This window comes from Prosopis cineraria, unplaced genomic scaffold, assembly GCF_029017545.1.
Source record: "Prosopis cineraria cultivar Desert tree isolate PC_DT_omini unplaced genomic scaffold, ASM2901754v1 PC6, whole genome shotgun sequence".
In the NCBI taxonomy this organism is placed as follows: Eukaryota; Viridiplantae; Streptophyta; class Magnoliopsida; order Fabales; family Fabaceae; genus Prosopis; species Prosopis cineraria.
The window spans coordinates 19,038,049-19,057,637 of record NW_026555337.1 but is presented as its reverse complement, the minus strand read 5'-3'; the positions used below and the strand labels follow the sequence as shown (position 1 = coordinate 19,057,637).

At 33.2% G+C, this 19,589-nt stretch overlaps 1 protein-coding gene across 1 annotated transcript; it reads left to right on the top strand.

Moving 5' to 3' along the window:
• The first annotated feature begins 10,728 nt into the window (after nt 1-10,728).
• LOC129312744 (uncharacterized) lies at nt 10,729-18,970 on the top strand. The gene is made up of 10 exons (XM_054955430.1): nt 10,729-10,963; nt 12,164-12,302; nt 13,080-13,224; nt 13,363-13,490; nt 13,751-13,822; nt 16,195-16,297; nt 16,395-16,501; nt 17,007-17,048; nt 18,331-18,543; nt 18,746-18,970. Exons 1-10 carry the CDS (start codon nt 10,767-10,769, stop codon nt 18,812-18,814), a joined length of 1,215 nt encoding a protein of 404 aa, XP_054811405.1. The 5' UTR covers nt 10,729-10,766; the 3' UTR covers nt 18,815-18,970.
• The last annotated feature ends 619 nt before the right edge of the window (nt 18,971-19,589 follow it).

Here is a 19,589-nt window from a genome sequence, read left to right as displayed (position 1 = left end):
GACCTCCTCTGTACAAGAAAAAATAAATTAGTTTCTCATATCAAAAAGGCAAAGGTAAGAATGTGTTGAAAATTTCTTACTGTTGTCTATAGTAACTCGGCACAGTTGAATGACAAACACTAATGGAAACCTTTCATTGTCAAGATATCTATAATAGGTATTTGAGGCACACTCTTTAAGAAGCACACATACAATACTTGTGCCACTGCAAAAGAAATAAGTTAAGAATAGCTTCTTAGGTCATGCAGAATAAAAGACATGCACCCATTAAAAAAATATTCTTACTTTTGATCTGCCAATGTTAAAGTCAGCTTGTTTTGGAATCCATTTTCGGTCCTGTACTCTTCAAGCTTTCCTATAGACTTTAACACTCCAATAACATCTGTATAAAGGCAGAGAAGTATGGAGGAGAAAGTAATGTCATATTTAAAGGAATATTACAAAGATGAAAGTTGTAAAGAAGATAACTCGTGGGCACACATCTCTTGTCATTTTTAAAAACAAATTCGTTGAAGATATTGTTTGAACAAATTACTAATCAAGTATTCAGGTGCAATCTCTTGTTCAAGGCAAACACTAATAGGCATAAAAGAGAAAGAGTTCCATGGTATGTTTGCTTTCTCTTCATCTATGAAAGTGTTTGCATTAAAAATGATCTTGTAAGTGTGATTTGTTGCTTTGTACTGGTTATTCTCTACTACATTGAAATTGGCTATGAATACAGTACTTCCCTCAACAGGCCTATCTCTGAAACGTTCAAGAAGAGGCTTTTGTGTAACACTTTCTTGTATCCTCTCACCCTACCAAATGGAGAAAATAAAATAAGTATGATATGTTAAACAATACATGTAACTAAGCTAAGGGATATGATCTACTAATGTAGAAATTTTGAAAATAACAACTTGAAATAGTTAGAAAATGTAATACCTCTTAATCAATGAGAATCATATTGATACAAAATACCTCTAAAGGCTTGTTTTTAGGAGTAACATTCCATTTCCTTACAACCCTTACAATAATGGTCCACGTCTCCTTGGAAGCATGAAGTTCTCTAATCAAATGGCCTTTTCTTGGTGCTATTTCAGCAGCCGAAGAAGAGGTGGTTGGATAGTGTAGAAAAAAATACTTTTTGGTTTGAAAGTATGGGATGGTGATACAAAATGAAATCAGTTAAGGGGAATAAATAGAGGCATGTAGGAGTACACATTAGGAAGTTCACATCAGACACTACATGAATTTAGATTGGTAAGAACCAAAAAAGAAGCCACCTACAGCAAGTTCTCACGTGAAGATGTGAGCTATATATGCATACAATGGAATTTAATGCTTTATAGAAGGTACAGCTTGTGAGTAACAAGTAAAAGACTATCCCACACAAGGAGTAAATAGATAATAAGGACTGATTTAAGTGTCTTAAGTAGGCAATAGCCTTATGATATTGGGAAACAAAGAAGACAGGATGTAACATGAAGAGTACATTGCACAATGCTCTATGTGTCCTACAATACCTACTCTTGTAAGAAACACATCCAATCATACTTAATAAATAAAGCAACTTTTATAAATCAACTATAAATGTTGTTTCTCTTCATCTTATACTTCTTTGACGCTTAAAAGATGAAAGAAACATTGTAAATCAATTAAAAGTAAGCAAGATCTAGATATAAGAGACTTGGAACTAATAGCCATGCCTCAACATATTTGAAAAAGTAAAAAAAAAGAATAAAAAAAACTTTATCAATGCATTGAGTTGTTATGGCTGCAAACATGATTTTGTCCAAAGTTCGTCCTATTATGGTAGGTGATAGAAAACTAAAAAGGTACTCTTAAAATGATCTACCCTTTAAATCGCTGCAACTTTCTAAGTTGGCAGTAGGATGAATTATTTTAAAATAAATTTGGAGCATCCCTTTAGTAGATTATATTCAAGCAAGAGAACTTAAATAATTTAACAAACTCTAAACTCTTAACTTTTTAATGTTTGCATATAGCTAATTATTCTATAAATTTGATATTGGAAAAATAAGGAAACTCTTGAGTGATATCGAATATGAAAATAAATACAATTGATACACCAAACATATTATAGTTGTTGGCCAAAAATATTAAAAGTGCAACAGCAACATAGTAGCTACTCTAGTCATAAGTAAAGAAAAGAAACCATGATAATTGGATGCAGACTTCCATGGACAATGCTCAAGGTGTCCTTCCATGTCTTCATCCTAAAAAAATGTTAGTGGAAGTAACAGACACAATAAAAGTTTTTTAGGAAACAAAAGAAAAATACTATTGTGCAACAGATAAAAAATGTCAACCTTTATAATCCAAGAATTTACTGTGACAGTATAAGATCATGGATTTACTTGGTATATTGTACCCAAGATTCACACTCTTAACATTGCTTCAGCATAGTGACTCAGATACTTTTAAGCATAGTGACTTAAGATTGAATGGTGGTTGTTAGTGAATTTTGGATAAATATAGATGGACATGGATGTGGTGTGTGAGTGAGTGATCTTAATGAATGATAAGGCAATTGTACGTAGGCAGTAGGACTTTTGTTTAAAGAGGATGAGATAGGATAGTTCGAACACACAAATGAATCTTCATCATCCAGCCTTCTCTGATTAAACAAAAACTAATGCGCAAGCCAGTAAAAGCGCGCGAATGGCTAGTCTGCAGCATCCAAGTTGGCAAGAGCCTAAAAGGATCCTTCACTAAAGGGGAATATACATGTGAATCTCACATAATACATCTATCTCAAAAATAGACATTTTCAGTATCTAAATCTATAAAATGTTGGTGTATGGACCAAAAAATAGACATCAATTAAAACTTAAGGTTTCCAGATTAAATGAGAAAAATTTGATTAATTTATAGGTTAAAGAGGTAAAAAGGAATATGAAATAAGGCAATATATACTCATATCAGGCTTCCCTAACTCTGACTCTCTTTTTCACATGTTTGATAAATGTATGGACCAAAAACCAGACTTGTTTTGCTGGATAGAATTCTAAAATATAGAGGCTCTTACTTTAGCAAAACTCTCCGAAAACTGACCCGTAAGCATGTTATTGAACCTGAAAGTCCATTCACTTGAAGAAACAGAGTATCGAGGTTCTGAAGTTTGCCAAGTTTCAGTGGTTTCTAGCCAGTCAATCTGTAGTTCACAGTGTCAAATCTGACAAGTTGCGACAAGTTTCCAATCTCAGGCGGTATGCCGCGCGTGTAAGTGTTAAAGTATCCAACATAAAGTTCCCAGAGGTTGGTCAATGAACACTCAATGGTCCTCCATTTCTGAATCGATGAACACTCGATGCATGCACCGCCTGAGAGATTGAGAGTTTGGGCGATTGAACAACTAAGGTTTCCAAAGATAGAGCAGTTGAGAGAATGAGAGATTGAGGGATCGAGCTTCGAAGAGAGACAATTACAGGAAGAGAAATAAAAGAATGCATGGCTCACCAGTTGCTCAGAAGCAAAAGAACACTTGATGCATGCACCGCCAGAAGAACACTTAATGCATCCAGATATAGAGCAGCTAAGAGAATGAGAGATTGAAGCACCGAGCTTTGAAGAGAGGTACAGCTCCAGCTGTCTTGAAAGGAAGTGTCTTGAAAGGAAGTCACTCCACGACATATAATGATGAGCATCTTGCGGAAGACACATGGAAGTCTGGCAGTAAAATTTTCATTAATTAAACCTCCCCTTGAGCCATGTGTTGATGGCATGAAGCCGTTACTGTAGATAAAGCCGGGTACTGTTCATAGAGCTGATGAATAGAGTTTACTGTTTGGAGCCATGTGCATAGAGTAGCTTGCCTGGAATACTTTTATTATTTAGATTGATTTAGTTATTTATCCTCATGGACTGTGTATCCACGTTTGTAACCTGCTCTATTGAGTTTTCAAAATTTTAAATGTTGAATAATATGTGTTTTCAAAACTTACATGATTTTTGGCTAATAATTACACCACTCTGAGTTATATGTGAGTAAATTATTTTCTTTAAGCATGATAACATAAATTGCTTTCAATTTACTCTCATTTTATAATTATGGTTATGACCTATAGACTTATAAATTTGTTTTGTTGAATTATTTTTAATTAGTTTACACCATTATTAGAGTTTATTGATTTAAATTTTAAAAATTTTACTTTAGGAATGCTATTCACTGAAAAAACTTATTTTGGCCTCAAATTTGTTAGCTGACGCTAATCCCACTATCGACCTCTAAAGGGCAATATAACTACACGGGGTGAAAATTTTTGATTGGTACTGTTACTTTTGATGTAAATATATAAGTCGTATGTATTTTGCTTTAAAAGAAAGATTAGTGCTCCACATAAATTGCTGTTAGGGTTTTATTTTAATTTGTATATTGGTTTTCTAGAGGGAGCTACGCTCCTGATTTATACTATCTTTGTAAAAATTTTCTGTTGTAGAATTCTCGGGAGATCTTAGTTACAGGGGAGGTTCTATCGAAATTTCTACAAAAACGTTGAAGTCTTCTTATGATAAGTAATATTAAAAGAATTATAAATTCTATATAATCTAATTATTTTAAAAAAAATGAATTAAATTTTCATGTTAAGGCTTACGAGAATGCGCGATGTAGTTTGCACCCATGCCGGTCACCCTCTATTTTCAAGGCATGACATTTCATTTAAAAACTTAATCTAAAGGCATCTTTATGTAAGGATAACGATTTCACTTTCCAACTGCCACATTCATATAAAACAGATAAAAATAGCATAGCTCATTATAAAAAAAATTTCATTCATAAAAATCATCTTGTTTAATAAAATTAGTTTTAAAAAATATTAATTTCAAATATTCTTTTAACGGGACTTATCATAGCAGATAACAAGCATGGGCACACAATCTACAAGAATAAGTTACTGATAAGTGTGGCTTAAAGCCACGAAATAAGTATAGGCACAAAACTCACAAAACAAGTGTGAGTATGATGCTCATGAACAATTATCCCTCCATTTCATATGATTTAGCCTTCGCATAGGGCCAGCACCTCCTATAAACACCCTGATAATTAGGTGTATCTTGGCATGCCAAGGGTTAATGAAACTACCATTATCAACCAACATTTTGAATTCGGTCCCCTTAATCCAAATCAAACATGTGCAAATCTAAACATCCATTTTAAAATCATTCTTTTCAAAATGTAAAGTTCAATTATCAACTCCTTTTTACAACAATTTTTTCATGTACGAATCACCGTGTTAAAAAATTTCAAATCAAATACAAAATTAAAAATTTAATTAATAGGATCATTTCAAATAAATAATCGATTCATTACATCTTAGATCTAGTAGCATAATTTTTTGATAAAATAGAATGATTTTAGTAATAAACCAATTGAATAAAACTAGGATAAGTAAAGAGGACTATATAAATGGTAAAGAAAATAATAACAAAGTCTTTAAACAAAGCATTTAATAAAGATATTTTAAGAAAAATTTTAAGAAAATTTAATTGATAAATTAATTGGGACGTTATCCACTTACCTGTCATATATCCAAATGTAAAACTTACCCTTAATTGGCACTCTTGCACCAATGCTTGGTCTCTAAATTCCTAATATTCAATTAATGTCCTTGTCATTTCTTCTTATATGCTTTATCATTTAAAATTTTTAGTCCAAAATGATTAAAAAATAAAAAAAATTAACTTCAATCTTTCTCATATATTGCATCAAACATTCCACAAATATTTTAAAGATAAAACTTCAGTATTTTTCAAATATCATATTTAAAACATGCTTTAGCTAGTTAAGAAATACTTTAAAACTCAGTCATATTCAAACAACTTACAACTTACCACCTACCATCTATATCCTTAAAGAATTATTCTCAAAAGGTTTTAGACACACACCCTTCTAATAGTTATACAATAATCACACGCTTATTTATTTATTGTGTATAATAACACAAAAACTAGTGACCCAAATATTCAAAATAACTATGATTGATTTAGTAGGATTTAGCCACTCCTTTGAACAAAAATTTTCACTCAAACATTCTAACAAATGCCTCATGTGCAAGACAATTAATCTTTATTCAAGCCACATAAACAGAATAACAAATCTTCACATGATTCACTAATTCTTAAATTCATTCTTCAAATTAAATCCTTTAATTTATAGACATAATTTAGATTTGAAAGAGAAAGGAAAAAATTATATTATATTGTTCAGCCTTTCATCAATACACAACTGAAAAATGCATGAATAATACCTCCTAGTAGAAGCTCTATTCCCCTCAACGATTTAGCTAACCAAAACTCTACTCTGTTTTTTTTCCTCTAGTTGCTGTAGAGAAGTAAAGAAAGGAAAAGGCAATAATGAACACATGCAACCAAACTGACGCAATGAGTAGAGAAGAAGCTACGATGAATTGAGGAAATATATAAGAGGAATGGAACAAGGGAATCAATGTTCTCTCATTCATACTAGTACAGAACACCGCAAACAGGGGAGGAGGAGAGATATCCGGTGACGTCAAAACGAGAAAGAACTTGCGGATAGAAATAATCACGGTCGCCAGCGTCGAACAAGAACGATGAAGGAAGACGAACGATGGAGAAACAAGGAAGAAAACGAAGTTTCTGGATTCCAATCACTTGTCTCTCTCTCACTGTTGCTAAAGCAAAAATGAAGATGGGGAAGATATAATATCATATGATGTCACGTGTGCCGTGTGCGTGTTGTTATATTTTTTTTTTTAAATATTTCTGATGGCATTTTAGTAATTAAGTAACACCAGAGAATAAAATTCCTTTATTTCAAAGAATATCTGAACCCAAAACTTTGTAATAGGTTGCATACAAAATTTTCACTAGACTACAAATCCTCTCATATTATTTATTTCCAAAACTTTAAGTTAAATATAATTAAAATTTCTTATCACAAATTTTAATTTTACTAAAATTCTTAGGTCATTACAATTTAAGTCAAAATATCAAGAAAAATTAATTATTTTATTTTAATTTTTAAAATTTACACCAACTTCTCTTTTGATGCTTAAATTAAATTTATTGCATTGTTTGAATTCTTGAATTTTTTTTCAATCATTACATTGAAGGGCAATTTGACCTTTAAATTATACGTTCATGAGTGTCTAAGACTCTAAATTTATTTATTATATATTATTCCTTAACTTTTGAAAATAATGCAATGTAACTTTTACTATTAATAGAAGTTAATTTTAACTATTAGTTAATAAAATAAATGATAAAAAAAGTATCAAAAAATTACATAAATGGAAAAAAATATAGAAAATGACCCAAAAAGTACAAACCAAGGCACAAAATTACACAAATGGCCAATTTATAATTTTTGAAGTTCTTTTCTATCATTTGTTTAATCAATCGATGATTAAAGTTAATTTTTATCAATAATAAAAGTTATATTTCACTGTTTTCAAATGTTAAAAAAAAATATTATATAAAAAATAAGTTTAATAAAATTTTAGAAGCTCGTGATTTTATAGTTTAGTTGTCAAATTGATATTTAACCTTTTTGTCAACCTAGAAATTAAAGATTTGGTCTTGGTTTCACGCTTTTCCAACAAAAAGGCTTGCCTCTTGGAGATACGGTGATGCTAGTAGAAGAGAAACATGAAATGGGTAGTGTTATGTTTCCCTTTCTTTTTCGAAGCTACTCGATGTGTTTTACTGTCTATTTTGCTCATGGTTTTTTGCATAATGAAGTCCCGGACTCCTTGTTTCATAATTCTTAGTCGTTGAAGACACTTTATTTTTGGATGTTGGCTTTTGGCTGTTGATAATAACTTTTTGTTATCGCTTTTGTGCCTACACGACACACTTGCAAGTTCGCATGTAAGAAGATGGCTCCAAACTAGAACATGCAGAGTCCTGCATCCAATGCCTGTGGGTTTTCTCCCAATTAGCAGTCATCGCCATTACAAAAAAAAAAGTTAAAATTAATAATGAATCATGAACTTTCCTTAAAAAACACTTTTGGAGTTTACAAAAAATTTGAATTAATAGTTTTGGAAAAAAAATTAATTTAATATAATATTTTCAATTTAAACTTTTTAAAAATTATTTATGCATAAAAATTATTTAAACCACAATCTAATTATATAAATTTTAATTTATAAAAAATCTTCAGCTAATTCTAAAATTATATAATCTTTTAATAAAAAGGAAAGGCGCCAATGGCAACCACGGCCAGAGTTGTTTTGTTGGACACTACTTTCAAGTCATATGGTCAACGCTTTGATTGGAGTCATATTGGTTGCCTTTAACCAAGAAGGTGTAGTTCTTACTGTCGCACTTGATTTCAATATCAAGCTCACTGACAAAACTCTCTCTAAGAGACTAAAAGTCCAAATCCAAATTCATGGAGTTGAACAAGAGCCTGATGCCATCATGGTCACTCTTCACCATTAAATGATCTTTAAACTTCAAGATCATTCATTTAATCTTGGTTTCCCAATGCAATTAGTGATGCTTTGTTCATGAATGCCAGAAATTCAGGGAATCCCTCAATTTTGCAAATCATGAAACAATTACCTATTGAACAACTAGCTGACATGATATCCTTAGAATGGATCAACAATTATGCGAAACAATTACAAAACTTCTTATCGTTTACAAGAAGCAAGATGGTACTATAAAATATGTTTTCAAGAAGCTTGAAACCCACAGTCTAAACCAAATCTCTAGAAGAATTATGTCTATTTCTTTAGCTTTTACTGTTGACAAAAAGCACCCTCTGATTGAGTGGTTTGATGCAGACACCGTCTATGTCTCACTTATCAATGGTCACTTTATCTAGGACTGTGCCCTTGAAATGTGTAACCCCAATTGTGACTGTTATCTTTGGACTGATTCTAATGATGATGACTATAGTTCCAAAAAAAGAAAGACTAGGAAGCTTAAACATCATAGATCTCCATGTGGACATAAATGATCTCCAAAAGATGATGATGATGACTATGGCCCAAAATAGTCTGTTCGAGAAAATGAATAGGACCCCCAAATCCTCCCATTAAAAGGAGTACTCTTTTTGAACCCCTTAAAAAAATTGGCCATGAAGATCTCCTTCCCTTGGAAAAGCTAGACCTAATGATTCCAACTATCCCACGAATTCCAGAACCTATAATTCCAACAATTCCAACTACACCAGTATAAACTTTACCTTGTATTGCCATGATAAGACCTTATGAAGAGGAATTTCTTCCTCTTGAAAGAAAAGCATAAGACAAGACCAAAGTGTCTAGTAAACCCTTTATCCCACAAACAGAGGCACTCTCAAGCCTATTACACCAACAAAAGAGGTTGTTAATTGGTAGTCTCATAATACTGTCAGCTAAAACAGAGTTATTCATAAGATAGATTTCAAACTTGATCACGTATCACTTACAATAGGAAACTAGTCGTTACAAGTTAATGAAATCAATGATCAAGTACAAAATCTTTAACAAAGACTCTGCCGATAAGAACAAAAGTTGGATGCAGAACCCCTTAGATTTATCAGTCAAGGATATGATGGACCAAAATTCTTTAGAAAGTAAAAAGAAATTTCTGAGTAAAAAGACAGTTACAACAAATAGAAGTAGACCTAGCCCAAGACTAATCCAAGATTATCTATAAGTCTTATCCAACTTTTTCTACCATGACCAAACAATTCCCATCTTATACCATTATGCCCCCAACATATTCAACTGAGATTGATTATAGTAAAGTATTCAAGATGTCTTATCTAATTCTCAGAAAAGCTCAGAAACAACCCTCTCAAAAGGCAAAATCACTTGTAACTTATAACCTGCCTTCTTACCAAAAGCCTTAAAAATACCAAGTCTCACTATCATTTACCAAGTTCCTAAAAAAACCTTTGACTATAAAAACACCACCAGCTACATCTAAAAAACTAAAGGGGATTAAAGATCCTTCAAACCCTTTGAAACAATTGCTTCTATGATAAATGCTATTTTTGACCAAGTCTTTTCTGAACAAGAAGATTCAGACTCTATAGCCTCAATAGAGATTTCCATAGAATACACAGATTTTGAAACAGACCACCTACTTGATTTATCAAATATTACTATAGTCCAACCTTAATCTCAACAACAACAAGCTCAAGGAGAAACTGGGAGAGAATCTAGAACAAAACTTGGTGTAGAAGACCCTCCTGATAAAGAATCAGAAGCAGCGCCAATAAAAAGTGTTTAGTATACACCTATCCATCAGGATTCAAACTTCAAACCCACAGCTGGTCCCTGGTTTACATTTGATGATGTTCCTCCATATACGTCACAAATCTCTCTTGATGAGATCTATCAACTAGGTCTATCCATTTTAGATAAACTTTGTGAACAATAGAATCTCTTGAAGTCTATGTTAAAAGGAAAGCTGAAACTTAAGAGAGTGTGCAAAAAGCTTTATTTGAAGATTAAGTGTAAAGAAGCTGATCTTTGTTCTTGTAGAAAAAGACTCATTTTTACGAATATAGGCATATACCATTCAAGTAAAATAATGATGTTCCTTTAGATTATTCAAAGGGAGAAATACAAGACTTAAGAGATCAGATGCTTTATAAAATTACGAAATTAACATGGAACCTTGCAAAGTTAAATAACTAAAGTATAGCTTAGCCAAATATTTAAAAGTATTTTTCTTAATAAATTTGTGGACTTATCTTCTTAAATTAGGAATGCTTATATCCTCTTCACATTAATCAGAGAGATTCCAATATATGGGCTAGCGCGGAATGCGACCTAATGATTGTCTCTATTGTACAACATTGTTCTATTCTAACCCGGGCCCAGTGCCCAAAAGCGTTCCGGTTCGCCAGATTCTGGGTTCTGAATATGAATTTTCAAAGGTTGCTGTGTTCGCTAACAAGGGTTAACCATTCTTTCGCGTCTAACATTCAGACTCGCTCATTCACTACTTCCGCCGCCAGATTTGCTTCCCGGTAAGGCTTTGTTTTTTCAATTTTTAAAATGTTATTCATATAATTTTCAATAAATATTTGACTGAAATGTTTTTTTTTTTAATTCGTGTGTATTTATTGATCAATATATTTGGTGGTTCATTGCATTTTGCCTGTCTGTCCCTGTATGATAGATGATTGATACTTGGTAGCCAAACATTGCGGTCCATACTTCTATTTTTGGTTTGAGAAAGCTATTGTCACTAGTGAACGCCTTCTCTTAGTTGAAAGAAAGTATATAATCTATTTACATTTCGGTTCTGGGTTACTAAAATAATTGTGCAACAGATTGTGGTTTTGCTGCTCAATGTTCTATTATCTGCAAGACATGGACGTGAAATATTTGCTTCTTTCTAATTCTTTTTACTTCGCTCTACATTATCCCTGAAGTTCCAGGCTCTCCTGCCTTGTGATTTTTGAACTGTGATAAAAGAAAATTGAACATTTGTCCTATGGGTTATTTACAATTATTTGTTGGCGCTGTATGTAAATGAACGTCTTATTTTGTCAATTGCAAAATGATTCAAGGGGCATCCATGTACTGTATATTTGGCCTCCTTTGTGCAAACTGCAATTGTACCTCTGTACTTAATAACATAACTTTCGTACAATATGTTCCCTGCTTCTTGTATGGCATATAGAGACTTCCGAATATATCAGCTTTCTGGAACTTAAATATCAGCAAAGATCAATTAGTAAGTGGGAATGTTTACGATGTTCCTAGAAGGGAATGGAGACTATTGGAATTTGCCAATTTGGTTTTTAAACACATTGTATCTAAATAGTAAAGGGCCCCTTAATTGTAGGGGTAAAATTTCTACACACACAGACTGGCTCAAAATTTGAGGAATCAAATCAAAATGAACTGTAATTCCATGGTAAATCAACAGTACTTATCTATTCTAGTTTATTATAATATAATCATTTTATGTGGTGTTTTCCTTATGTATATATGTTTTCCTTTTATATTATGAATCGTGGTATCTTATTTTTCTGTTTTGTGTATCTACATTTTAGCTTTTGTGTATTCAACTTTATTGGAATCTATACTTTCTTTTCCAAATAGAGATAAGGAAATAATGTGAAAATTAAAAAAAAATTGCTAACGTTTGACTAAATATTTTCAAGGATTTATGATATTTAATATTTATTACATCTTTGCTACCTGTTATAAATTTTTAGGGTAGATCTTATGGATGGAGATGGGAGCATGATCAAGAATTTTGACAATCGTATCACCCGTGTTTTGTTTTGTGGGCCCCATTTTCCTGCCTCTCATGATTATACAAGAGAGTATTTGCAGAATTATTCATCTATCAAGGTACCTTAATATTATTGCTTTTGTGTTTTCATTTATGCAATCCTTGTTTAATTGTATTTAGACACATTTTTGTTTGTTTAGTTATAAGAGGTAGCTGTGAGCAAGAATGAATAAGGATTCAATGGCAAGTCATTTGCATAATTTTGTTCTATTAGAATGTATATTAGCTTCCTTAATATTACTTTCTGAGATAAATTTAGTACCAATATGTGGTTCTGATTTTAATTTTTTTGTTAAACAAGTGTTTTGCTGTCTGGAGCTGCTTTTACTTTTCAAGAGTCTACAGGTTGCTTCTGCTGGACAAGTAGGGGCATCTGCAAGCTATGCTGGTTTCTTTTTTCTTTTCTTTTTTTAAATTTTAATTCTTCCTTCTCATTTATTTTTGTCATCACTTGTTTCCTATTAGATAATGTCTCATCCTGTTCCATTTTACTTCTTGTCATCAATAACATTTCTTTTTCTGCGAAAACAGAAGCCAGTCAATCTGGTTATGCTTGTCATTATGATAGTAGTAATTTCCTTGCTATAATTTTTTCTTAATTGCATATTGATTTCTATTAAATAGTGAAAGAGCATTGCACTGCTACATCTTCTATTTATTATGTGACTAAGTGACCTTAACTCTTGTGCTTGCTGTGAATGGTTCAGGTGTGAAGTCTTAAGTCAATGCTTTCCCTCTAGTGTCATAAAACTGTATTGTTGTGATCTTTGTTGTACTGAGAATGTAATGCATTATGTAATTGGAGTTTATTGACCTCTCATTTATTCCATTTGTAGGTTGATGTTCTCCCCTTGGAAGATGTGCCCAAGGCTATTGGAGACTATCACATGTGCATACCAAAAATCATGAGGCTAGATTCAAACATAATTTCTCATGCAGTTAACATGCAGCTTATTTTGCAGTATGGTGTTGGTCTGGAAGGTACTGTGTTTGGAGTCAGTTGATTTTCTTTAGTGATGGGTCTTGGAGATATTATCATTGCCTTTCTTTTGTTATTAAATAAATTTACATTTTCTTTTTACTTTTGTTCATCATGCCCTTTCATGATGTTTTACGAAGGTGTTGATATTGATGCTGCAACCAAGCATGGAGTTAAAGTCGCTAGGATTCCTAGTGATGGTACTGGAAATTCTAGTTCAAGTGCAGAAATGGCCATATATCTAATGCTGGGTCTCCTTCGTCGGCAAGTATGAGGTCTTCAATTTTAAATTATTGAACAATAGTAAAAAATCCGAAAGGGTGGGTAAGATGTCTTACAAAAGTAACGTAGAACATGACATTGCACAAGAGAAAATCCCAAGCAAGACCCTTGATCACTAAGGTTTCTTCGGAACAAAGCCTCAATGTTCTGTGCATGTCTAACAAAGCAACTAACTATCTAACTGATTATTCTATATTTATTTATTTACGTTTACACATCATTGACACTAATAAATTGTACTTGCAGAATGAAATGCGAACTTCCATACAACAAAAGAAGCTTGGGGATCCAATTGGTGAAACGATACTGGGAAAAACAGTAAGTTAATTGGTTTATCTTTTTTTTTTTAATTCAAAAGTGAACTTTATTGATGAAGCAATAAAATTACGAAGTAGAAAAATAAGATATCTTCTGAAAAGAACCTCAAAAAGAAAATCGGCATTAATGATTAAATTATTTACATACCTTGGCAGCCCAATCTTGTTGGAAATCTTAGATACAATCTCCTTGAAGAAACAATGATCAGAGCTCCAAATTGAGGACATGAAACTATCCTTTCCCTCATTTTTTAGGATGAAGAGGCACATTAAATAATTCAGCTTCAGTCACTCTCCTTTTGAAACAAAAGCGTCCAGGGTTAAATGCACAGCCCAATGTTAAACATACGTTTATACAGTTTAAGAACAGATTTAAAGCTGATTCTGAGTTATTCATACACATGATACAAATGTCTGATGAAGGGGCTATTTTAGGGATGCAAACTTGCATTGCTTCTTATCATTATTATCAATCCTATTCAATACCACGGACCAGATAAATGACTATACCTTAGAGAGAGCTTTTGGTTTCCCACTGCGTTTATCTGAAAATACCTTTCCCTATAAAGAGAATAAGTTACATCCTTTCACACACACAAAAAAAAAAAAAAAAGAACGAGTTTTATAAATGAAGGGACCGTTTGATATGTTGGAAATACTTTTGAAAGAATTAGAATATGAAAGAGAATGAGAATTTGAAGTGGAAACATAATGGAATTGAATTTTAAAGTATGTTTGGCGTGTCAAAAAAATTTGATGGAGTCCTTTTTATAATATTTGTTTGATATGTATACTTGTATTAGGAAAAAGCTAAAAACCCTTTTGTTTTAAAAACCCAATTGTCACCATAAAAGCAGAGCCTGTGGCGGAGGCTTGCTCTTCTCCTTCACTGTCCAAAAATACAAATATCCAGCCAGCAATAATTAGCAACCAATACACTGCAAGATTGACCAACACCACAATCAAAACAATCTAAAAATTGAAAGAACCAGAAATTGATAGTTTTTAGGCCAAAGAAAGGGCGAAGATGAAGGAGCACAAGGTGATGGGGTCAGGGAGAAGTACAGGAGATCAAAGACAGAGTACTGTCACTGTTTATTGAAGGTGAAGTTTCAATCGAAGTTGAAGGAGGATGGTGGAAGCAAAGTTGAATTGGAGAATTTTGGCTGCCATTGATTCTTTTTTTGGGTGTGGAAGTGAAGTTGAAGTTGAAGTTTAGTTGCTGCAGTTGATGTGGAGAATTGATCATCATTGATAGAAGCTGGGGGGAGGAGCAAAGTTGAAGCTTGCAGAGGGTAAATGAGAGAAAAACTTGATTCCTTGGTGTTAAGTCAATTCCGATTGGTTAGGGGTTGGTGGAAGAGGATTTAGGGTTTAGGTGGAAGAGGATTCTGGCCATTTTTTTAGAATCATGATTCTTCGGAATTTGGTTTCAGGTGTCTTCAGGTGCATGAAACATAAGTTCAGCAAGAATCCCTTTCCAATTCCTTTTCCATGCTCAGGATTCCAATGTACCAAGCACAAGATAAAAGAATGGCTTACATGAATAAACACTACCAGTTGAGATCAAATTCTTCTAGAAAGAATGAACATCTATCTGTTAAGTTATAACACACAAATAAAGAAAAATTGAAAGAAGGGTAAGTTTCTTACACAATGGGAAAGATGGCATTAGGAACATAGTAGTTAGCACCCTTCTTCACTTCACTACATATATTAGCGTACGCATTACTAGTCTTTTTTATGCTACTTTTGCATTTGGTCTCTTATGGAGACGGATGTTTCTAATCTGATTGAAGAGAGACTGGATATGGTACTGAAGAATGCGTGAAGGCTAGAAATCCACAAAATCATGAGAAACCATGGCTAGATCAGCTTTTTGACCTTTGGTTAGCTCTTTCTGTGGCCACCAAAAGTTGGTCATGCTAAAAATATGCAAAAAATTGTATGATGGTTGAAGATCAAATGCCACAGAAGAATCTGAGCTGTAGTCTGATCAGGGATGGAAGATGTACATACTCTTTGTTCATTGCCTTTTAAGTTTCTGTGTCTTTCTTTTGATCTAGGCTAGGGTTTAAGATTAGGAAGAATGCTAATGCTTTGAGGCATGAAATAAGACAATGCTTTGTTGAGCATGCATGCTAATACTTTGTTTATATAATATAACTTGATATTCCTTCAAAAATTTAATAATTCTCTACAATTAGTCACTAAGTGGAAGTGCATTGTTAAAGGGAGCACTTTAGGGGAGAAGAATGTGTAAACAGTGTACTAATTTTTCTATCCGTTTTCTTTCTTGGTGTATTTTCACTTGTCAATGATATTAGCAATCATTTATTATACTGTTCACGGATTGTCTCCTTGATCCTCTAGGTTTTCATATTCGGCTTTGGAAACATTGGAATAGATTTAGCAAAGCGATTGCGGCCATTTGGTGTAAAAATTATTGCTACAAAGCGGAGCTGGGTTTCATATGGTAAGCACCTTCCTTAAAGTTGTGGAATCTGGAATGTTCACTTGTATAAACCCTAGTCAGTTCTTATTTTCTCACTTGTTTTGTATTCTTCTTCAAGATGATGCTAGCGAACTTGTTGATCTGAAGGGTAATCAGGAAGATATATTCGACTTTGCAAAGAAAGCTGACATTGTCGTTTGCTGCTTAAGATTAAACAGTGAAACGGTTTAACCCTTTCCGCTCTTGTTATGTTTGCTTCTATATTAAACACAATTTATGTTCTTTATTTTATTCTTATTGATAAGGGGGTTTAAATATATGAAATAGCAAATGACATAAACATGTTGGCGAGTTTTTCTTGGTTCGCATATCTTATTTGTGTCCTCCCCATCCCCACCTCCTCCTCCTCCCTGCCTCTCCTCCGTGTCTTGTTATTGCTGCTGCTGCTTCTTGTGGCATTGTTGATGACATCATGCTTTTAATTGTCTGCTTTCTCTTGCTTTGAGGCACTAGGGTGTTTTGGTGCCTCACCTTAGCACCTAAATGATCCATGCTTAACTTTTTTAGCTGTTAAAGATGTACTAACACAGAATGTTTACTAATAATCCTTATTTTCTGTGTGCTCAAGCATCAATGGCACGTTAGATCGGTGTCATTTTTACCTTAATAGTTGCATAATACAGAGCTGATTCACTGGGATACTTATTGACTTGGATGTAATGCTTTTCAGGCTGGTATTATAAACAATAAATTCATATCTTCAATGAAGAAGGTTTGTTACAATCTCAGACCGTCTTTTATTACTTTTTTTAATCATAGAATACATGTTCGTAGTCCAAGTTCTTTTCACAAGTTGCAAGGGTAGGTATCAACACACATCCTTACTATGTATTGTTGAATTATGTCATAAATTCTGCTAAGTGTTGGTAGTTTCATTTTCCTATGAAATTTTTTAATTGTACATTGTAAGTGGAATTTCATGTTTTGTTATTTTATGTTTGATCACCTTAACTTCTTAATCTTCATTCATAGTTGAAAATGGAACGACATGATTTGTTTTTCCAAGTTTACAAAACCATTGTCTGTTACTAAGAAATTTTGGGGAGGGCTTTTAGTAGTTTGATTTTCTTTTAAGTTCGATCCAATTTTAATGCTAGCCATAGGCAAACCTTGTCCTTAAAAACTACTTTTGAAGACAGTTTTCATAACTTTACTCATTCCCATTTCTCAAGTTCTGTTTTTGTCATGACCCAAGTGATTGGCACCTCTTTATTTGCTCTTCGTTGTGTTGCGTACTTTCCCCTATCCCTTGGTCAAACTTGCTCTTTTTTTTTTTTTTAAATATTTGTTGCAGTCTTCTGATTTTAGTCATCAGTTATCCTAATAACTACTGTTTAGGGATTAGCTCTTTATTTGAATGAGCGAAAAAGCTGTTTGAGAGAGTGGATAAAGATCATAAATTATAGGGTTTAAGATGCTTTTGACATATACATTATATATATATATATATATATATTTGGTTAGTAAGTACTAAGTGCTATAAGACAGGGTACTTTTCTTCATGCTAGTGGAAATGTTAGACTCTAAAGAGACTACTTATCAGAAACAGGAATTATCAGAGATGAGATCGGGAAATCCATTCTAATGCACAGAAAATAAAAAATTGGACAGCACTTAAATTCATGTTAAGCTGCAAGGCAATGATTAGTTGCAAAGAATTTGTCTGACAGAACATAACGAGATCCTTGAAATCTATGGAACATAGGGATGAAATTTTGAAACAGAAGAGATCTTCTGAATGAGATAAGGGGGACCCAAACTGGTATGGAAGGAATTTCAGGAGATAAGGTTGCAATATTGAAGGATGTTAAGTCTAAGATTATCTTAGGCCTATGCTATTCTGGCACGGGACATAACTTCAATTTCTTCTTTCTACTTATGGTGGCTGCTTTTTCCTTTTCTTTCTAACATGGCCTGTCAAGTCATTGTGTGAAAGTTAACATGGCCTGTTTCTTCCATCGCACATCTGATTTATCAATTTATACGTATTTCAGGGAGCTCTTTTGGTGAATATTGCTAGAGGGGCTTTAATAGATTATGGGTCTGTGGCCCACCACCTTGAGTCAGGTCACTTAGGTGGCTTGGGTACTGATGTAGCTTGGACTGAGCCATTTGACCCTGACGATCCAATATTAAGACACAAGAACGTTATTATCACTCCTCATGTTGCGGGCGTTACAGAATATTCATATAGATCCATGGCTAAGGTATGACCTTCTTGTACATTTACCAGCCTTGATTGGTATCAAATTTATTTTCACCCTATTCAAATCACTTCTTTGCATGACATTTTTTACATCATGCTGTGTACCTGAGTTGTGCGAAGATGTATCAAAAAATTATAGAAGAGAAAAAAAGAATGGAATGATAGCCTGAAATGATCTCTGCTTGCTTGATGTTCAAGTGCAGGTTGTTGGTGATGTTGCTCTTCAACTTCACGGAGGATTTCCTTTGACTGGAATAGAAATTGTGAATTAAGCTGGTGCATAATATAAAGTGCCATCTCATCCACTTAAAACACTGTCGTTCCATTGCTGGTTGAGGTGATGAAACTTTTCATAAATTGAATGATGTTGAAAATAACTACATCGGCGGTCTAAACCAATTATTATTATTTTTTTAGTTTTCCCTTTATATTTGTTTTTTGTTTTTTTTTTTAACTGCGGTGAACCAGGGGACATTATGCAGATAAAAAGAGCCAATGGAGACACGCATTTTACATAAAGGCCAATGGATATTTAGCAACACAAATTGACCCCTTTAATTTTTTTCGTTTTTCCTTAAATAGTGATGGGACTAAAACTACTTGCTAAACTACCTAATCAACCAAATTGTCAAGTAGTTTGATTTTTCGGCTACGCTTTGCTACAATTTAGATGGATTATTTTTAATGAACAATGACGTCATCATTTTTTAAAGTGGAGGCAATTATGTTTGAAGCACTTTTAGGTACTAAGTATGGACACTTATTAATGAAGGATTGTTTTGGGTTCAAGACTCAAGGCCCGAAGCTATTGTGGGACCATGTTGATAACTTGAAATGCCTTAATATGTACCAGAAAATGCCTTGATAAATAGAATCAAAACCCTTGTGGGCTATTAACAAATGTTGATCTAGTGAATAAGGATTACTCATGATCTACAAGATTGTGGGAGCAAATTTCAAGTTAATGTGAGGATTTTAATAGATGATTTGTAAGTATGTTTATAAGGGTTCTGAGCTTGAAGGCATAATCTAATCTTAATGAGTTCC